This window comes from Paracoccidioides lutzii (genome assembly GCF_000150705.2).
Source record: "Paracoccidioides lutzii Pb01 unplaced genomic scaffold supercont2.41, whole genome shotgun sequence".
Lineage (NCBI taxonomy): Eukaryota > Fungi > Ascomycota > Eurotiomycetes > Onygenales > Ajellomycetaceae > Paracoccidioides > Paracoccidioides lutzii.
In genome coordinates, this window is record NW_015440987.1 from 106,858 (window position 1) to 126,051 (window position 19,194).

Sequence of the window (19,194 nt, forward strand, 5' to 3'; positions counted from 1 at the left end):
CACGGGCGGGCAGTTCAAGTACTAATGTCAGTACTGCTATGCCATTGTGCCACAAAGGAAATTCTTCAGAGCATTGGCAGCCTGGCTTGTAGACATAATGCTTGGGACATGCTCTTTCAGTATCGTAAATGCAAGTACATGAATGCTCAATAATTGTGATTTTCACTGCTTTACTAAGTTCTGATCTATAAGTAGACCTCTTCTTCTCAGATCAATTATGGAATATTGTGTCCCAAATCAATTCTCCTTCAATTTCTATATATCCAGGGTAAAATTCTTCTGCAAAGCTTGAGTTTGAGATAATACTAATAATTAAATGTCACAGTAAATGAATGAACGCTTCTCTAAACTGCCAACGGAATTGAAATGGCGGATTGCGAAATATCTAGACACAAAATCGTGTGTGAATCTTTACTGTGTCTCGAAATCCTTTTCTGTGTTTGAATCAAACCTGTATGAGGTAGTCAACTTGACCTCCCTGACAAAAGCAACAAAAGTTGATGCCCATTTATCGACACTATTAGAAACCACCAAGTGATGGCCTGTCATAGCTCAGTATATCAAGACACTGAGAGTAATGCCCACAGAGAATATGTCAGAGGGCACGGTTATCAGGCGCTTTTTGGATAGGGAATTCGCCTGGTCGCTAACCCGGTTACTGTCGGGTTTTAGCTTTTCCTTGCTGAAGAATCTCAATACTTCAAGTGTGCCGGCAGCTGCTTTAGAGGGGTCAAAGTTAATTTACTGTTTACCTTCCAAACTGGAGAATCTTTATATAACAGAGGAGGATGCGAACTATCGATGTGAAGGTGTCTTAACCCCACTGTTAACAGACTACATTGGGTGGAAATCCGAGTCTACAAACTCGGCATATCCAATGCCACTGAAACTTATTTCTATTACTTCATTTCGCAGCTACTGGTCCAAACAGGCCGACACTTTGTATATCTTTTGTGAAGAGAGAGGAGTGAAACTCCAACTCAGATACCAGCATGGACCTGTTCGCAGTTCCATCGTATGTTTACTTAACCCAGATCAACCAAAGATTTACACTTTATACCCTCTGATTCCCATCAGATTTTCAAGATCTGTCAATTTGTTTTCCCTTTATTTTATTTTCCCTTTTATTGTCGGGTGTATTGTATGGGAAGTTTGTTACATTTCAGTTTATCAAGATATTTTTGCTATTTGAGACATCTGTCAGCCTAGAATTCAATTCATAGGTTAACTATCACAGTATATTTGTTTACCGTTCTCCTCCACTTCTACAAAAATATTCTTTAATATAGAGATTAGAAGCAAATCACACCTAATTTGCTATAGTTAGGCACACTTCGCTGTATTGATTGTCAGATGCCCGCAGGCAGGGCTGCGTTGGTCACATATGCGCTGATGATGGGAATGCATGTGCTGTCCCCGGACAGATTCCACAAGCGAGGTAGCTACACTAACAAGGTATGCAGCCACAGCACACTGTTCTCTCTTCCATACTCTGTATCATTCTTGGTATATAAAGGCGATCTTCTCCCTCTTTCCAACCCGATGGGACATACAACCTACACCCGTATTCTAAAATCCCCAGTGCCGAATTATTACACTACTTTGTCTAATGGAAGAGTCAGCCGTTATGCAAGGCCCTCAGATACAAGAGAAAAAGAATCTTAGAGTAAATTTAACTCAAGGGTGATTGATACTGGGGAGCCTAACTGTAGACAGGTCGCGATCAAAGGCCTTTTGCCACACTGCGGATTTCTTATTCGGGCGATATTGTTGACCTTAATCGGAAGCTCTATGAGCAAGGGTTCTCCGTACACGATGTTTTCGCTGTCCTTGATCTGGGTTATGAACTCTATGAAATTGGACTTACCCAGAAGAAATTGGCTGAGTTTCAACAAAAATGGCGGGAGCACTTGCAAGAGCAATTTAGCGAGCACGATAAACATGTTGAACGACATCGTAAAGTTGGGGTGGCTGATAGGTGATTCAAAAGATCAATACAGAATTGGAAAAAGGGTTGTGGTTAGGGGCTGAAGCATGGTTTGAGAATCGGCGGTCATGGTATCAGGAGCGACTTGTATATGAAAATGAAAAGCTTCGAGCCAAGATTAATCTGGTGGAGTCGTATGGGGCGGGAATGGGCTTGATAACGGCTCTGAAACTCTGATAATTACTCTTTGGTTTCCTTATATCTGGGATCACAATATCCTAGTCTCGCGCTAGGCTGAAACCTGCTGGTTGTTGACGCCGCCGGCCTGTCGACAATGTATGTCAATGATCTAGCTGCAGCTCTCTAGTGACTGGTGATTTTTGTTTTTGTCCATGCGGAGAATTTCCATCAAGAGAAGCTCAAGTTGAGCCATCATGTTTGTTATGAGAGTTGGCAGGAATCAGAAGCAGCCCTGCAGACATGATATTTATGAAGTGTTAGGACCCTCCTTGGATATTTCCAACAAGATCTGGTATTGTTCTGTTGCGGCTCGGCCTGCTCTGCCAGTTCTCCATGGAAGATGTCATGGGACAATACGTGACAGCATTAACTGGATTAGGATAGCTCAGGAGAGTTCTCCTGAGTTTTCTCTAAGCTTCTCCTCTTCTCCTCTTCTCTTTCTTTTTCTTTCTTGCTCTATGTCTTGTTATAAAAACCCATCTCTAGTTCTTAAGTAGCCTAGCATTAATAATACTAGTAAGCGATTAGTTTATTTAGAATATTCAAGTAGAACGAAAACGTACTCATCCCAGGACATGCTTAAGTGGACCCTTATTGGCACGGAGGAGTTTTATTCTTACATGGGTTACATTTCACATACTTTGCAGCGCCAGATGGCCAAAAATGGGCCGTCGTCGCACTGAGAACATCGCCAGGTGAGAATGTTGCCATTTGTCGCCTGGATGACCGCCCGTACATGACCACAGGCTAGATTTGCCATGGCTCCTGAACAAATGCGCCTTGGACGAGTCAGCAAGGCCGGCATCGAGAACATTGGGACATGATCTACCTGCGGGAGGGCAGGCAGCCCAGTATGTTATGGAGAAACGCGCGGACCTTTCTTTGCCGGATCCAGTATAGAATGTCTCCCAAGAAGATTATCACTTCAAGATGAAATACCTTTGGCGGAATGGTGGGTTACTTAACTTTTGGAGATGAAGAGCTCCCGAATGAAGAGGTTTGAGGAACAGGTAAGGCAAAAGGAGGTTGGGAAAGTTCCAGAGAAGGGTCAGACTCATGGCAAAACTAGGGATCATAATAAAAATACATGTCCCAGTTACTGTTCATTACCAGCAGTACAAGAGTTGTCAGAGTCCAAGACAATCATTAAATTGAGCAAACCAAGTAAGCCAACCATATTGCTTTTTGTACTCCCCTCTGTAATATCCCACAGAGCTCCGGCGGCCGATTTTGCATCAGGCACTGTTCGACAGATCTGCCATGGACATTGGACCGCGAGAATGCCCTCCATGGTCACAGCGTTTACTAACGCATCGTGCACAGGATCATCCTGACCAGGAGTAGTCACATTAAAGCGCACAATATGCCTAATCTCGCCCCGGCTGCTGATGTATCTCCACTGGGAATGTTCCGAAGGGTAGCATTTGACGCTTGGTGGCGCTGGAGCGGCCGGCATGGAGCCATATTTTTCAATGTAATAATCCCAGTCCCGTCCACAGCTCTCCCTCGCTCCTGGTGCAAGTTGGAACTGCATCCAGGAACATATCCCAGTTTTGTTGTCCCCGTTTTTCGTTTTCACGGTACACCTTACTCGGGGCGCACCCAGGGGCTCGCGTATCACTTCGTAGAACTCTAGGACTCGGTCGGTGTCGCTAGGCGTGAGCCTGTAGGGTCCTGTTGCTGGCTCATCGGTGGGAGGGCTGCATGGCTTTGAAATGAGATTCGCGGCCATCGCAAATCAGGCGGGAGTGGATTGCAGTGGAGAGAGAACTTTATGCACAAGGCTGCAGGAAGCAAAGCAGCCAAAGAGCCGTGTCTCCATTGCTAATATAGGCAACCTTGATGCAGCTCAACTGAACGCGCAGGAGGGTCTCAGGAAAAATGCCCCAGCGAAAATAAGATGCTCACCTCATTAACAAGAAATTGCAAGTCCAGAGGCGCTTTCACCTGGAACCTTTCTAGTAGTGGTGAGAGATTGGCGTGTCTCAGATTAACATTCAGGATGGGATGGCTTGCCGCGAGCACACAATAATGCGAATTTTGGAGGATTGATTATTTGCGCAACATAGGCCTGGACATCCGAATCTCAGCTCGGGGCTAACGCAAGCGCTAACTCTCGTGTGGTGTGGTCGGGCACTAGCAAACCCGCGGTAGCTCGCGCGTTACGGAAATACAGCGATGAGCTTGGGTTAGCCTGCCGTCGGCCACTTGGATGGGAGGGACGGATTCGGGGCGAGAAAGACATTGACCTGGTAACAAAATCGGCGGTCCGCGCGAATATTCAACAGGGTGACCACGGACACCATGTTCAGACCCACCGCGGGAGGCCAACTACCGGCATTGTAGGGATGTCCGTGGCGGCCCAAGGCTTTGACAAAACTGCGCAACTAACATAACTTTGAGATTAGCAGAGCTGAAGCAGAGATAATCTAGGCAGAACCCAGAAGACCCACAGGCAGACTGATAATATTACTAGGAATAGCTCATGCATTGACTTGAGTAGGGAATATTTTTGCCGCAAGGTACGTTGCCGGGCAGGGATATGTCGAGGATTCAAAAAATGGATACGTTGACGGCAGGGGAAATATTTTTGCCGCAACAAAACATCCGAGCCGTGAGCAGGCGCAGGGGCGGTTGGGGCTGACTAATACTGTAAGGGAAGTAAACTAATTCCAATTCAGGCAAAAATTTTGCCGCAACTTTCCCTGTCGTCAACTTGAGGCACCACGTTTACCCCACTTCATCCCGCCATAGCTGTCACGGCGACGCTACAGGCTGGTGTTCTCAGGAAAATGTTAACTTCAGGAGAGCCGTCAGTCTCTTTACCCCCGACCTCCCCATCACCGTCTTCTGTTGTCAGTTTCTACTAGCACCCAGTGTTGTCCTCATTGAGAGTTCTTGGAATTCCAGCGAAAGGGACTATATCAGGATGGAAAAGAAATTGTATGAGACCTTTCCTGGTGACCGAGTCACAGATGCCATGCTCAATGAAGCCGCGAAAATATTCAATGAAAACTATGGAACTTGGGGAAAGAATTCACAGAGCCCAGGTAGGCAAGATGACCCTCTTTCTTCTCATCTCTAACATCTGTCTAGGAAAGCCTGTCAAACTCAGTGCACGCCGATTACGTGAGCAGTATTTACCTTATCCTGCTGGGAGGAGCTACTACATCAGAGTGACAGTTAATGGGAATCTTGCTGGAAATGCATTTGCCTGCCGTTGGAAACACAATGGCAAGACTGTCTGTTGGATTACTCAATTGGTGGTAGATAGAAGCTACCGGGAGCGTGGACTCGCAAGTGGACTCTTGAGAGAGATTCGATCAAATGAGGATGACATATATGGTATCATGAGCTCTCACCCAGTTGCATGCTTGGCTGCTGCATCATCATTTGGGAGTAAGTACAATCCTTATTTATAAAGAAATATAGAATATAATTCTGACTCAGAATAGTGGGTATTGAGAGAGTACCTCTGGATTTTATAAAGGAAAATGCTGAAGCAATTATGAAAACATCACCAATATTTTACATTAGGGAAGCAAAACTATGTGGTACCCTTTTCAAGCCTAATGATTCAACAGGACTTGTTTGTGGAGTAGATACTAGATTCTTTGTTGATCATGAAGAGCTATTGAAGATATTGAAAAAGATTCAGAAAACCTGGCAATGGCCACTTGGAGACTTGTCAGATGGCTATGAGTATCTTCTTATTCTACCAGGCAAATGTCATTAGTCAAAATTTCATTTATTATCTAAATCTGCAAGTAATACTCTATTTAGTTACTAATTTTTTTTAGTTTGCTAAGTCTAATAAAATTACTCTTAGCAATTAAGGGTTAAATATGTGATTAAATTGAATAGAATTTATCTGAACGTTAATAAATTTACTCTTCAGTTTTCAGAAATATCTTCACTGGTAGAAGATTGACTCTGTAAAAACATTGATGAATTTTTACTCATTGTAAGTGTTTTATATTGTAGACTATACTTGATCATATATATTTTGAAATAGATAAATGTTAATTCCTGAGATTAGAAACTGATATTTTTTCCTCTTGATCATTTTTATCACATTTTTAAAGCTCTTTATACTCTTGTCAATATCTCCAACTTTATCCTATGTGATATAAAGAAAAAAATAAATAACATCAAAAATAAAAACTTCATCTTCTGAGAGATTGTAGAATTTATTTCAGATTAGATCATCTTTTCATCTCTTTAGCATATTCTATAGTGATAAAAAGAGATATACAAATATAATAAAAGCTTTGATATGCTCAAACTAATTCACTATATTTTATTCTTATAAATTATTATATATTATTATCATCTCTCTAATCAATATATCAACATTTAGATAATATTTTTATATAATTTGAACTTTAATAAAGAAAAAAAGTAAATACTGAAATTTTTTTTAGATGATTATAAAATAATAGTCTTAGTCATTCAATTTTTGATTTTAGTATTTTCTTTATTTGAAAGAGATAATCAGTTCAGTTTTTCATTTATAAATAGTTCAGCTCATAGTAAAGATCAACTAAAGTTGATTGAACTAGAAAATACTTAGATTGAAATAGTCTAAGAGTTGCAGAACAAGTCTTAAAGTATAATTTTATCTTTTCAAATTATCTCTCTTCTTATATAATATGACTAACATAAAGTATCTGATCTCAAAGCAGATGTTTCTGATTTTCTGAAACTTCTGCAATAGGTATTTATTTTCTAACTTCTTTATACACTTTGTTAAAACTGAAGTTGTATATATGATTCATTATCTAAGATAGATATAATGTTGAAAAATTTACATATATTAAATTGAGAGACTTAGAATTTAACTTTGATAAGAATAACTTGATGATATACTTGAAGTTATCAATATCATTTTTTAGCTATATTAAAATACTCTATTGATAAGTGATCTTCACATGTATCTGTGAAAAATAATAAATCAAATTGAGAATTCATTCTCAGCAGCTCAGGTTCCGAATGTGATATTAAATGCTGCTAGCAAAAAGTTAACAAAATCAACTCAACTAGTTATTAATACACTGTGCTATATAAAATAAATCACTATACTTTGTAGCAATATTCTTGGTCTGTGAGAATTTCTTTAACAATATTTAAAACAGGATCAGGTAAATTTTTGATGACAATATTGTTCTGGGAAAGTCATTCTTCACTCTGCTGGTAGATGCTGTTGTGATGAACCCCACTTACTGATCCTTCATTTCAAAGCACTGGCACTTCGGAAGTACTTCCTGCTCAGTTGGTGAAAGGGACGTGTTGCATGTCGAAGTGCAATGAGGAGGCCAGATTTGACTCTGGCCTTGTAATTCTATCAGCATACATTTGAATATGGACAAGGATGATGGACCTACCTTCGCATTCATGACCTTGATTGGATAACAAATGTTCTGTTTTTGGGGGTTTGGGTGGTCTATGCGACTTCCCATGACAAGAATGTCTGTGTCAGTAGGCCTTTTGACAATACCTACACTTGTGCACTTGAGAAGTTATGAAGAATGACATCTCAATGGTGGGTGGACATGAATGGATCTGCTCAGTGAGATCACAGGCGGTTTCAAGAGAATAACAACATGGGCAAATGAAGGAAGCTTGGGGAGCCGCAAGGAGGCCGTGCTTGAAACCACTATTGGGCCGGTAAATAGGAAAATCCGAAACCGGAACGGCCCAGGGGATATGCAAGTTAATATACCACATCTATCCTAATCTTTCTGTCTTAACTGTTTGCAAGGTCCACTATCCCTTCTTCTACTTTCACAGATAGGTCATTGATACACCTTCTCTTCCTCCACGGAAGCCACTGCCTCCTCTTTCAACTCGTCGTCCACGATCACGGCCCTGTCCATCAGTGCTCTCAGCCTTGAGCTACTAGGTGTATCAGATGGGATGCTGTTGAACCACTCGGCGAACATCTTCACTCATCTCCTTGCCCACCGGATTCCCTGTCTGCCTCCTGTAGTAACCCTGGAAATATTTCCAGTCTGGCTCCAGCGCACCTGTTGCTTTGGTGCCTTTGAGTCGGCGCCTACCCTTGCCATATTTCAGCTTTCCTATAATCCAATTGAAAACCGAAAAACATCATTCGCGGACGCTTCATGTCTTTGTCAATTGAGCACAGGCCAATTTATTTGAGTGGAACAACCAATCAGCTTTGCACAGCATAATCTAGCCACACGTATTACCACCCAGATCACCCTGCCTACCCTTCCTTTTTTCTCTTACCTGACAGAGCAAAGTTGACCTCTACCGAAGGCGGTGGAAGGTCACATGGCTTTTCGGGCATCGGTGCTTCCGCTTCCACAGCTGGCCACAGTTCAGAGTGCTCCTCGTCTGGTGGGGGTGTAATATCCAGCTCCTCAGGATCAGTCTCCAAAAGTGGGGAACCCATGTCGCCCTCAGTGCTTGCTGATTCTTTGAACCCTTCAATTTCATGTGCCCGCAACAATTAGCAAGCTTCGTGAAGTACGAAAATTGATGGCCCTTACCAGTCTTCCTCGAATGGCTTTTGAGACTATTCAAGGCTTGGAATCCCATTTCCAAGATCTTCAACCTCTCTGTGGATCGCGCCCGCTCAGCCGCTGATTCCTCACTCTCCGCTGCAATTCTCTGGATGACATCATCGTTTAAGCCATACACTGTTTCAGGAGTAAACAGTGCTGGCAACTTCTTTTATCAGACACGCCTCAATAGCGAGGACGCTGATGTCATCAACAACTTTCTTGAGGGCAACCTTTGGAGAGTTAGCTCAAGGTTGCAAAGAAACAAACTGCATGCATTTCTCCTTATTGCCGGCCATGGAACAGTGCCGCTCAGGAATATGACATGGGAGATTCCAAACATACTTTATAGTACGCTTCCATCATATCGGTCGCTGCATAGGAAGCGTAGCGATCCATATCTGCTTCCGTGCTTTCGACGAGCGTCGATAATAACTTCTGGATATCAACATCGAAGTACGTGTTGGTGCCACACACCGATGAAGGCTTTCCTCAGAAATTCTGTAGAAGGCTTTCCAATTCCTGCTTTCTCCGTGTCACTTGGGCTTTCTGGACGTTTTACGTGAGGTAGTGGTTGTAGGTGATGGGATGTCCCGATTCATGAGGCTCCAAAATCTCCATGATTTTCTCATCTAGGACCGCCTCAAGTTGGCCTAGGTCAGGGCCAATGATCTCGTGCAGCAGCCTCGCCGCAGTTATCTCATCTGCGGCATGGTCCAATGCTGCGGAGACTGCATAGTGCGTAGCCCCAAGAATGTCGCTTTTGAATCGACCAATCACTCCTTTCCACGGACCACATTGCTCGCGGAAAAGCTCGCCAACGATAAGTGGATTATAGGTTCCAGGAAGCTCGCGGCCACGACTTCGAGACATCGGAGTTGTCACTTTCTTAGCGTACTGGGAACGGGTGATGTGGCCTTGTTTGCACTGTTTCCCTGACTCAACTATTTTCAGGGCGTGTCCTTTCGTCCTCATCTCGGCCGCAAATGAAGTTAACCTGTTCTGCACAACTGCCCGCAGTCGTCTTTTATATCCTCCTTCCGTCCCAGCAGAACCGAAAAAGGGGCCGTCATACATTCCATTGATGGCAGATTTAATGTTGGTATGGAAGGCATGGCTGAGATGCAGAAGATACTGCCGTTGTTGCTGTAGGTCTGCACGTGGGGCACCCAGTTTTTGCAGTCGAACTTTGCAGTCATCAATTCCAGACTCAACATCTGCGAGGACACTTGGGAGCTGGTCAAGAATCTGATCACGAAGAATATGGCTCAATCGAGGTCTCAGCGCGGAAACACCCACATGAGCTGGGTTCAAAGATGTCCCGACTCCCGTTGAGAAAAACTCAATCTCTATCTGATCACGCTCGGCAGTCGTCACATCTCGTGTAGAGAAATCCCTATTCCGCAACACATGCCATCCAAGGCGGAACTTCACATCCTTATTTTGGGCCATATCCAGATAGCCTTGTTCGCTGTCTGAACCCGCATCGAGGGTGTCCGGTTTGGTAATAAGACCTATTGTGCGCATGCCTTGCGGATCGAGATTCCGTGCATATTTGGTTACACTCTGAAGTGCAAAGTCACTCTTTGCTGACACAACTGCCAGTATGATGCTTCGTGGGTTTTTCATATATGCAAGGACCAGAGACTTGACCATCCCTGCGTCCTCTTCACTTTGATCGCGGTTCCCGGCTTCAAACAGACTGGGCAAATCGACCATGGTAAGGTGTGGTTGGCATGGCCCGGAAAGCTCGACCCTGAGAATGTCGTTACTGAAGACTCTGCTCGAACCCGGTACCGAGAGGCCCATTGCGACTTTGGCATCCTCCACAACCTTCTCCAGGCCGGACTCATTGATGGAGACAGAGGAAGAGAACGCATGCAGCACTTCTTTCTCGGCTTCCGAACGGTCCTCACCGGGAACGATGGAAATGTTGATTGCGCTCGAAGGACTTCGACGTAAGATGAGTTCTGTTGCAAATCCCGTGCAGAGGTTGTCCTTCGTCGGAAAAGACAAGCCTGATATTGCCTCGAGGACAGAGCTCTTGCCGGACGACTGGTCTCCACAAACAACAATTTGCGGCAGGTCGACATATCGGTTGATTCCTTGTGATCGTAGCTTATCGATGATATCGAGCAAGTCACGATGTTCCTGCGACTGCAGTGGCACTTTTGGCGGATTTAAAGGCACTGGGGTATCTAAATCAAGGAAGGGTGTCATATTGAGTGCCTGTCAATGTGCAAGAGGATTTAAAATAGTAACAACTCAACTGGAAAATTGGGATCCTTAGGACAAAAGGGGTCGGAGGGTGAAATAGAATATAGAGTCGCCCTATTCAGCTGCATTTGAGACACAATGGTTTTAAATACAGTATAACCCAAAGATCCACGCTGATGAAACCCTTGCACAGCTGATAATGCGGCCAGCTATACATTCCAGGAGTGACAGCCAGGATTTGCAGCCTATCTGCTGCCGCAAATGCAAAGACAATGGCAATTTTACTGAAAGCCAATTTACTACGAAATTGGAGTCTGAAACACACCCTTGTCCAAAGCCCTGTTATGGCATCTGTGACAGCGCGGTAGCAGAAGAAAGGTCATTTTCTATACAAAACAAAGGTCGAGGAAGAGAACAAGAAATCCGCCTGACTGATAATGAACAACGATGGAAGGTCTTAGAAGAGGGAGCAATCAATCAAGGACAAAGGCAAGGACAAAAGCACAGACAAAGGTTGATGGTCAGATCCTTGAGTTAACAGAGCTATCATTTGAAGGGAAGCTTAGCTGTTGGCGGTATTCTCAGAGACTGCCGTGAGCAGCCACCCGGGCTCATAATCTGTTGAGTTTAATGATTGTACCGGATGAGCTAAGTGACGGTGGAATCTCTCTTAGTTAGTTTTTTGTTGTTAACTAAAAGGCTGTCTTCCACTGGGGCACATGCCATCCATATCTAACTATGTAGTTATCTATTTCCAATCCCTGCCACAATCACCAGCCACTGTGATACCAGCCACAGCAGTATTCAACAAGACTTGGTGCTTGCACTTGAGCTTAGGCTTTGCCACGCCGTCACAGTTTGTGCCGGATAGCACCTTGTGTGAGATTTGTAGACAGGGCCCTATCCAGGACTGCTTGGCATCTTGGCAGAAATTGGAGCCCGCGAATGGGGTTATGTTGCAAGGGTTTGAATATATGGTCTTGTAAACGCGTGGCCTAAATTGGCTGCCACACATAGATAGCTGCAGCCCACTTTTTCATCTATAAATTCTGTTTCAATCATACTGTTTTTTCTCAGGTGATTTCAACCATATCTGAAGTTGGAGATTCAGAGTGAAGTCCAAGACAGCCCTGCTGCACTCCAGAGGAGTCTCTAGAGGTAAATTGTCTCTGTGCAAAATACCTTCTTTGTGGACTCAAATTTTTAGGTACTTTTATACCTCAAAATTCTCGGATTGTATTATTTAAACAGCGGACAGTGAGCTCAAAGTCCATAAGATAGTACTCAGCAGTCAATCCGGATTTTCCTCTTGCTTGTTTGATGAATGTTGCTTGAAAGTAAGTTTGAAATCTCTATGATTAGGGCTGAGGATGATACTTCCTTGGCCCTAGAATGAATTCAATTTTACAGTACTGCTAACAAGCGATGATCCTCACGCGATTGCAGCCAGGATTCATTTTATGTATGGGTCTGATTATGACAGCGGCAGTTTCTCGCCCATGATTTTTAATGCTAGAGTGTGTAGAGTTGCGGAGAGATATGGGGTTCATGCACTCATAAGTTATGCTGAAGAGAAGTTTGCGAATGCTGTACAGACCTGCTGAAACATGGATGGTTTCTCTTGAGTCATTGCAGATGTGTACACTGGAGTTGATTCTGCATTATTTGATTTGCAACAGGTGCTGGCAAATATTTCGGACAAGCAAATCAGAGAATTGTTGGAAAAGGACAATTTTTGAGTGATGCTACAAAACACAACTTGCTTTGCGGCAGATGTTATCCAGATTTTGACACAATGAAGCATACCTGTCCTCATTGTGATACTCAGTGGTAATAACCTTCAAAAGAAGATTGCTATTAACTTTGTGGTCATTGTCTTCAGACTGGTAGTTGTACACAACGAACTAGAGATAAATTATACAGAATGCAATCTGGTCTTGCCAGTTTCTACTACTGTATATTAGCACAGTATATGCTTTCTAACACATAGCCTGATTTCGACAAAGGAATAATTCAACGGTCCCAAGACCATTTCATACCTAGTTACTGCATTTTCAAAGTGCCGTATTCTAAAGCAGAAAACACAAGTACATATAATATATAATCCTAAATCTCAGATTCTATATAAAGCAAAACATGCGCCTGAACAGTGGAGAAACCAGCTCTCCCTCAGAATAAATAGAAGATAACCAACTGCTATTGAGACAACTGACCTTTATATACTGCTGAAGGGTGCGGTGAGTTGCAGAGTATCCTGTATTTTGAGTTCCGCGTGACCGTCCCATGCTTAGTTTCTGCATGAAGCATAAGTTGTGAAAGGGTTTGCAGTGTCACTTGACAGAGAATACAGTTCAACCCTTGAAATTTGTTGAGATGTTTCCTCTCAAAATGCCTGGTCAACTCTCCCGGCCTTTTGAACTGACTAACTCGCTGAGACTCTGGGAGCGCGGGATTCTGGAGGCAGAGAAAACAGATAGTTGGTCTCTTATCTGCCATCACTATCTGAATAGCTTCATGGATACGTGGTTGCGGTTGACTGAGTTGTCTGCCGATCTGCACGGAGGCACTAGTTGTTGGGCCCTGCAGGTTGTGCTGGCGGAAGAACCAAGAGCCTTCCTCCACCCCACAGTATTTGGTAACTGCATTCATTGCGTTGATCCGTCTTTGCTGTTCCGCTTCCCAGGTTCGTCCAGGCAGAGTCAGAATAGCATCAATGAGTGTCAAGTGCTCAGGTGTCATATACTTAATCCCCTCCAGTGCATTTTTGACATCCTCATTGATTATCCCTCCTGACAGTTGCCGCTCGCTGTCAATCACAGGCTGTTCCTGTTTGTATTGATCCAGTTTAACCCGTTTCAGCTGTGCTCTAGCTCGTTGCTTCTCATTAAGCAGTTCACGTTGTGCTAGGTGAAGCTGATCATCCCAGATTTCATACAAGTCTCGAGAGGCAGCCCCATCACGTATATTTTCAAGGTATCCACATTCGCCTTCAGTACCCGGACGCGCGGCTGATCATTGACAGATTTTGATTCCTCCGTTGTCAGTTTCCACAGTCGGCGTGGGTCAATTGACCGGCTCATAGAGCACAGCATATCCATGATGGCCTTCTGCGGTGTGAGGCCACGGTAGATGCTGAGGTCATCAGCCGTGATGTTACGGTCAAGGTAATGCCTGAGAAATGTGCTGATATTGCAATGCTGAAGGATAAGATTCTGGAGAGACTCGCTGACATCCGCTGCATTTCAGCATGTTAGTATAGTGAAGTCAGCAAGGGGAATCAATATAACTTACAGCTTGCATTGAGTGCTGTTGCCGGACCATGACGCAGCACGTACGGTTTGACCACCTGCGCAAAGCCCGTGATTTCACCGCCTTTTCTCATTCGATATTTCACTTTGGCAGCGGAGTACTGCAATTCATGGACAAGCTGAGCAGTCTCTCTTTGATGGACTGCCTCACAGAAGACAAATTTATCTACCAAGTCATCTCAAAGCGGTAGCTGTTGCTCATTTAAGCCCTTGAGAACATTCAAGTTATATAGGTTCTGCGGGCAATCAATGCTTGGTGACTTGTATGCGTTGATATGGAATAACATTCCGAGCAGCAAGACATGTGGGCTCAGGACCAGTGTGGGATCATATATAATTTCTGGAAGTGGAAATGTGTTGCTGCAAATAGTAAGTAAAAGCATTTTATGTATTAAGCTTTAGTCCAAGGGTCCATACGCATCCTTCATTCCTAGAAACCCTTTTGTGAACTCAGCGGTGAACTCGATTACAAGATGGGGGTGTTTGCTCTCAAGGTCCTGGACTAGCGTCGGGTTTAGATGCCGGTAGCGCAGCTGCAACAATGCCTCTGGGCGGTTTCCGGTATAGCCGGCAAGGTGAGAGAAAAGGATCAGCTGTATGCGCAGCCAGCCAATCAAGTAGAGCATCTCTGTTGTTGCCAGAAGCACACAGCAAAACTCTGCAAGGTCCTGGACATACATTGTTGCTTTCTCTCTTTTTTCCCGGCTGAGGTGCTTCTCATCAGCAATGAGATTGAGCAGCTGCGAAGATGTTAGACCCAGAGCGGTTGAATGCAAGGGCAATGCATACTCACATCCTGGGATTGGGCAATGATCATCTCATTGATCCTCTTTCCTACTTCAACTTCGTAGACAAGCATATACCACTTCCAGAATGTATGGAACGAGCTCAGACGCTTGATCCCTCGTCGCCTTCCATTCTTCCCCCGACGCCGGTCACAGACCCAGCTGAGGAACCCTTTAAGGGATTGTATCGTAATGTCGTGATATGCCTGGATGGGATCCCGATGTACAAATTTGCAATACCTGGTGACCCAAGGTGCTTAGCGCAAGCTAGGGAGATTAATAACAATGCGCAACACCCACTGCTCCCAATGCTCCTTGATCCAGTCAAGTTTCTCTTGTGTTCGGGGGCTGTAGCGTCGCTGTCGAAGGCATGAAGGTTCAAGGTCTGCTTCCTCTGCAAGGTAATGCTCCGGAGGATGTTCCTCGTCGTTGAGGAGCAAAGCTCCCACATCATCTGGCTCATCCAGGCCGCCACCCCCATAGAGCTCACGTAGCCTGGCCTGTAGGTCATCGCCAGAGACAGAAGAACAGCCCGTCTCATTGCCTTCATCTGCTGAGAAGCAAGCATCTCCAGAATCGCTCTCTTTTTCACCCCTCAATGCGAGAGGGTTATCCTCCCAGTCTTGGGCAACCATATTAATGAGTATTATTTTTATTTTTATTAAATTAATTAGATAAATGGTGATGGTTGTGATCCACCAAGGGCATGACCATGACAGTGATGGTTGAACGGCGAGCACTTGTTCCGATATTACGATATTGGGCCAACTAAGCATTGTCACCCGTTCCTCCTAGACCCTAATCATTTACCTTCCCATCTTTGGCTATCCAGAACCTCCTGCCTTTGGATAGCCCCATCATCGTCGGCAACTATTTCTGTTGGACATGCACACCGTGTACGACGTCATAAAAGAAGGACCATCGGCCCGTAGGTTGCCAATGAACTGAACCAAGCCAGAGCCAACTGTATGTCTGACTGTTATTGGCTATCAATTCTGTCGCGAACTATAATGGTTGTTTGAGATACAACGTTTACTGTTTGGATGTTTGATATAGTTATTTGATGACTTTTGCCAACGCCAATACATCGTGGACTTAAAGCTAGATACCAGAAAGTTAAACCTAATGTATTCCTTCTGCAGAATGTTACCTAGAATGGTGCTCTAACGTGCTCTCTTGAACAGCTATGATAATTCCTGTCAAGAATTTAGTTGCTGGATATACAAGTCTAGCCACTCAATCAACTTTTAACTTATCCAATACTATACCAAGCATAATACATTGCTTACTATCGTTCATTATAGAATTCTATGACCAGACCCAAAGTAAAACCAGATTACAGTGTTCGCCTACAACCTCTCGGAAAAGGAAAATCAGCGAGTGAGATATTTAAGACAATAATAACCGTTTATTCCCTACCATCTCAGTCTGATTACAATGGGAAAACAAAAAATCCAAGTACAAGCAGAGCAGCGGGCATCAGTTACCACTCCCGAATACCCCCATCAATCCCATAGAACTCCTTTGGTAGCCATGATGCCGCGGTTTCAGCAACACGGCGCACTTCCTCCTCATTTACCTCGATTCCCAAGCCAGGTTTCATTAGAGCGTCAACATGGCCGTCCTTGACATCAAAAACTGAAGGGTCTGTCACATAGTTGGTGATATCATACTCCCCCGCATCCGTGTTATAGTGGATCCCTAGGCTCATTTCCTGGATGACAAAGTTTGGAATTGTGAGGTCAATCTGCATGCTAGCAGCGAGTGAGATGGGCCCCAGCGGGCAGTGCGGGGCCATCGCCACATCGTATGCCTCTGCCATGGCTGCGATGCGGCGGATTTCGGAGATACCCCCGCAATGACTGATATCTGGCTGTAGGATATCGACGCTCGCATCTTCCAGGAACCGTTTGACGTCCCATCGGTGGTAAAGCCGTTCTCCCAGGGCAATCGGTGTGGAAACCTGCTTTGAAAAATGTTTGATTCCCTCGGGATGCTCCGAGAGGAGTGGTTCTTCAATGAATAAGGGATGATAGGGCTCAACTAGTTTAGCCAGCTGCTTGGCCATTGGTTTATGTAGACGGCCATGGAAGTCGAGAGCAACGTCAAGTCCCAGAGCCTTTACGGCTCTTAGTCGTTGGATGCAGGATTCGAGAGCTCGGGGAGAGTCAAGCCAGTTCACGTCCTCAGTAGCATTCATTTTGATTACCTTAAACCCTTGGGCCAACCGGGCTCTAGCCGCTGATTCAACATCTGAAGGACGGTCACCCCCAATCCAAGCATAAACAGATATCTTGTTGCGAACCTTGCCTCCTAATAACTGATGAATTGGTACGCCTAACCGGCGGCCTTTGAGATCCCAAAGGGCAATGTCAATGCCAGAGATTGCTGACATGAAAACAGCGCCCCCCCTGTAGAAGCCTAGGCGCCAAGCCGTCTGCCAGATTTGCTCGATGTCACTGTACCAATTAAATCAGCCATTATATATAAGTCCTCTTCTTTGCATGGATTCTTTCGACATACTCTGCTTCATATCCTTGAAATCGTTTACAAAGAGCATTCAGGCTGCCCTCAACGGCCTCTGAATGTCCCTCTAATGTGCTTTCACCCCATCCATGGTTTCCATCTTCATCAGTAACTTTAACAAACAGCCAACGTGGAAGTACACGGAAATACTCAATGGTTCTGATTTTACCCATGCTAAATCTTTTGTCAAGGATGGAATGGTGGGTTGAGTAGTAAAGCTGGGGAAGCTATTATAATTGAATTCGTCAAGCTAGGGGATTTGGAGACGAACGAATGGACGGTGAAATTGATGGATGATGGACAGGGAGAATGATACCAGCTTATATAGGTGGGAGAAGGGTGATAAATGTCGAGAAAGGACACATCAATCCACAGTAAGTCTTCTTCGTAGGATTGAATATATCCGCCCTAGCAGGGATTAACAAAGCAAGAATGATGCAATTCTAGCTATGGGTATCCCGCAAATCTAGGTAGGTAGAGATGCTGCTAGTATCCGCATGGTTTAACGGAGCGGAGTCCATTGCGACATACTATAAAGCGAGGTTTCCCGATGCTGGTTCTGCCGCAGAGAGATAACATGCTCACGATATCATCATGGAATTCGACAGCATTTAGTTGGAAGACAACAACAGGGTAACCCAGGAATGCAATACAAGATACCTTGGCGCTATCGGAATAGAGAAAATCGAGCGCATGTTATCGATTGACACAAGTAATCACATCTGTGCCAATCTAAAGGTTGCAAGTTATCTAGGACCTTGGTGGAAGCTGGCTAACCTACTGCTACACGGCGGAAGCGGAAGTGGCACAAAAGTGAGAACTCATGAGAAAATATGACGGGCGCTCTTCTTGATGAATGAAACGTACAAAGATCCCCCGGAGTTTAAGCCTATTTTAAATTGCTGGATATCGGACAGCGTCGACTCGACATGTGGAATCAAAAGACAGTAGTGTCTCCAGTAGCCTCCCGGTAGCTGGTGTAAGAGACGGTGTTTGGTTGCAGTGATCCGCTGGTGAATCTGGACCCACTGAAGGGGAGGAACAGGTTGGGACATTTAAATATTTATCATGTCCAAAAGTCGTTGCAGGGGTAATAATATCCCAACTGATCCATCGGAATTTAGCCTCCTGTGAAAAATCGAGATATTTTAGCCATCCATCTGGCAGTGAGAAAGTTACAGAAAATCAGATAGTCGACGCCTTTCTTTTTCATAAACAGTTCGGAAGGACATCCATTGTCGGTGATGTTTTCTTTTTTTCTGGCCCAAAAATACTCAATATCATCGAAAATTGATCAATGCAGTTTGCCGGCGTAATTGCTACTAGCTTGGAACCCAAAAAGCAGCCCACATCGAGAGTGTTATGCATTATCGGTGGCCTGCAGTGAATATAGCTATCCAATCAATTATGCATAGACATATATTTGTGTTTTGTGGGTAAAGATGCGGAAGGTCAAGAAAAGGGATGACAAGACAATGGTACAGATAATCAAAGGAATGCGAACAGCAGAAGTGAATGATGGAACAGGTGTTTGTTGATTTCCTGGTTTAGCTTGAAATATAAATGTTTCTGTAGATGTATTTTGTGTTGTATCATCATGATCGCAGGTTTCAAAGGTGCAAGCATCTGCGATTACATCTGCAACCACACCAGTTCTCCCTTTG

The 19,194-nt window shown here is 44.3% G+C and overlaps 8 protein-coding genes across 8 annotated transcripts; 2 read left to right on the plus strand and 6 right to left on the minus strand.

The window, feature by feature from the left end:
* Nucleotides 1-577: 577 nt before the first annotated feature.
* PAAG_08635 (hypothetical protein) lies at nucleotides 578-1,982 on the plus strand (the record flags this gene model as incomplete). Its single annotated transcript, XM_002789420.1, has 3 exons — nucleotides 578-1,015; nucleotides 1,324-1,455; nucleotides 1,713-1,982. The coding sequence occupies 3 exons, from the start codon at nucleotides 578-580 to the stop codon at nucleotides 1,980-1,982; spliced, it is 840 nt and encodes a 279-aa protein (XP_002789466.1).
* Nucleotides 1,983-3,263: 1,281 nt separating this feature from the next.
* Nucleotides 3,264-3,899, minus strand: PAAG_08636 (hypothetical protein; the record flags this gene model as incomplete). Its single annotated transcript, XM_002789421.1, has 1 exon — nucleotides 3,264-3,899. The coding sequence occupies one exon, from the start codon at nucleotides 3,897-3,899 to the stop codon at nucleotides 3,264-3,266; it is 636 nt and encodes a 211-aa protein (XP_002789467.1).
* A 1,197-nt stretch (nucleotides 3,900-5,096) lies between these two features.
* Nucleotides 5,097-5,903, plus strand: PAAG_08637 (hypothetical protein; the record flags this gene model as incomplete). Its single annotated transcript, XM_002789422.2, has 3 exons — nucleotides 5,097-5,217; nucleotides 5,264-5,566; nucleotides 5,623-5,903. 3 exons carry the CDS (start codon nucleotides 5,097-5,099, stop codon nucleotides 5,901-5,903), a joined length of 705 nt encoding a protein of 234 aa, XP_002789468.2.
* Nucleotides 5,904-8,074: 2,171 nt separating this feature from the next.
* PAAG_08638 (hypothetical protein) lies at nucleotides 8,075-9,093 on the minus strand (the record flags this gene model as incomplete). Its single annotated transcript, XM_002789423.2, has 5 exons — nucleotides 8,075-8,247; nucleotides 8,420-8,617; nucleotides 8,683-8,832; nucleotides 8,876-8,927; nucleotides 9,040-9,093. 5 exons carry the CDS (start codon nucleotides 9,091-9,093, stop codon nucleotides 8,075-8,077), a joined length of 627 nt encoding a protein of 208 aa, XP_002789469.2.
* Nucleotides 9,094-9,252: 159 nt separating this feature from the next.
* On the minus strand, nucleotides 9,253-10,914 carry PAAG_08639 (interferon-induced GTP-binding protein Mx; the record flags this gene model as incomplete). Its single annotated transcript, XM_002789424.2, has 1 exon — nucleotides 9,253-10,914. The coding sequence occupies one exon, from the start codon at nucleotides 10,912-10,914 to the stop codon at nucleotides 9,253-9,255; it is 1,662 nt and encodes a 553-aa protein (XP_002789470.1).
* A 2,193-nt stretch (nucleotides 10,915-13,107) lies between these two features.
* On the minus strand, nucleotides 13,108-14,293 carry PAAG_12606 (hypothetical protein; the record flags this gene model as incomplete). The annotated part of the gene is made up of 3 exons (XM_015848078.1): nucleotides 13,108-13,814; nucleotides 13,847-14,146; nucleotides 14,203-14,293. The coding sequence occupies 3 exons, from the start codon at nucleotides 14,291-14,293 to the stop codon at nucleotides 13,108-13,110; spliced, it is 1,098 nt and encodes a 365-aa protein (XP_015702308.1).
* Nucleotides 14,294-14,398: 105 nt separating this feature from the next.
* Nucleotides 14,399-15,639, minus strand: PAAG_12607 (hypothetical protein; the record flags this gene model as incomplete). Its single annotated transcript, XM_002789425.2, has 4 exons — nucleotides 14,399-14,579; nucleotides 14,637-14,959; nucleotides 15,013-15,244; nucleotides 15,305-15,639. 4 exons carry the CDS (start codon nucleotides 15,637-15,639, stop codon nucleotides 14,399-14,401), a joined length of 1,071 nt encoding a protein of 356 aa, XP_002789471.2.
* Nucleotides 15,640-16,487: 848 nt separating this feature from the next.
* On the minus strand, nucleotides 16,488-17,703 carry PAAG_08641 (galactonate dehydratase; the record flags this gene model as incomplete). Its single annotated transcript, XM_002789426.1, has 2 exons — nucleotides 16,488-17,463; nucleotides 17,528-17,703. The coding sequence occupies 2 exons, from the start codon at nucleotides 17,701-17,703 to the stop codon at nucleotides 16,488-16,490; spliced, it is 1,152 nt and encodes a 383-aa protein (XP_002789472.1).
* Between the last annotated feature and the right edge of the window lie 1,491 nt (nucleotides 17,704-19,194).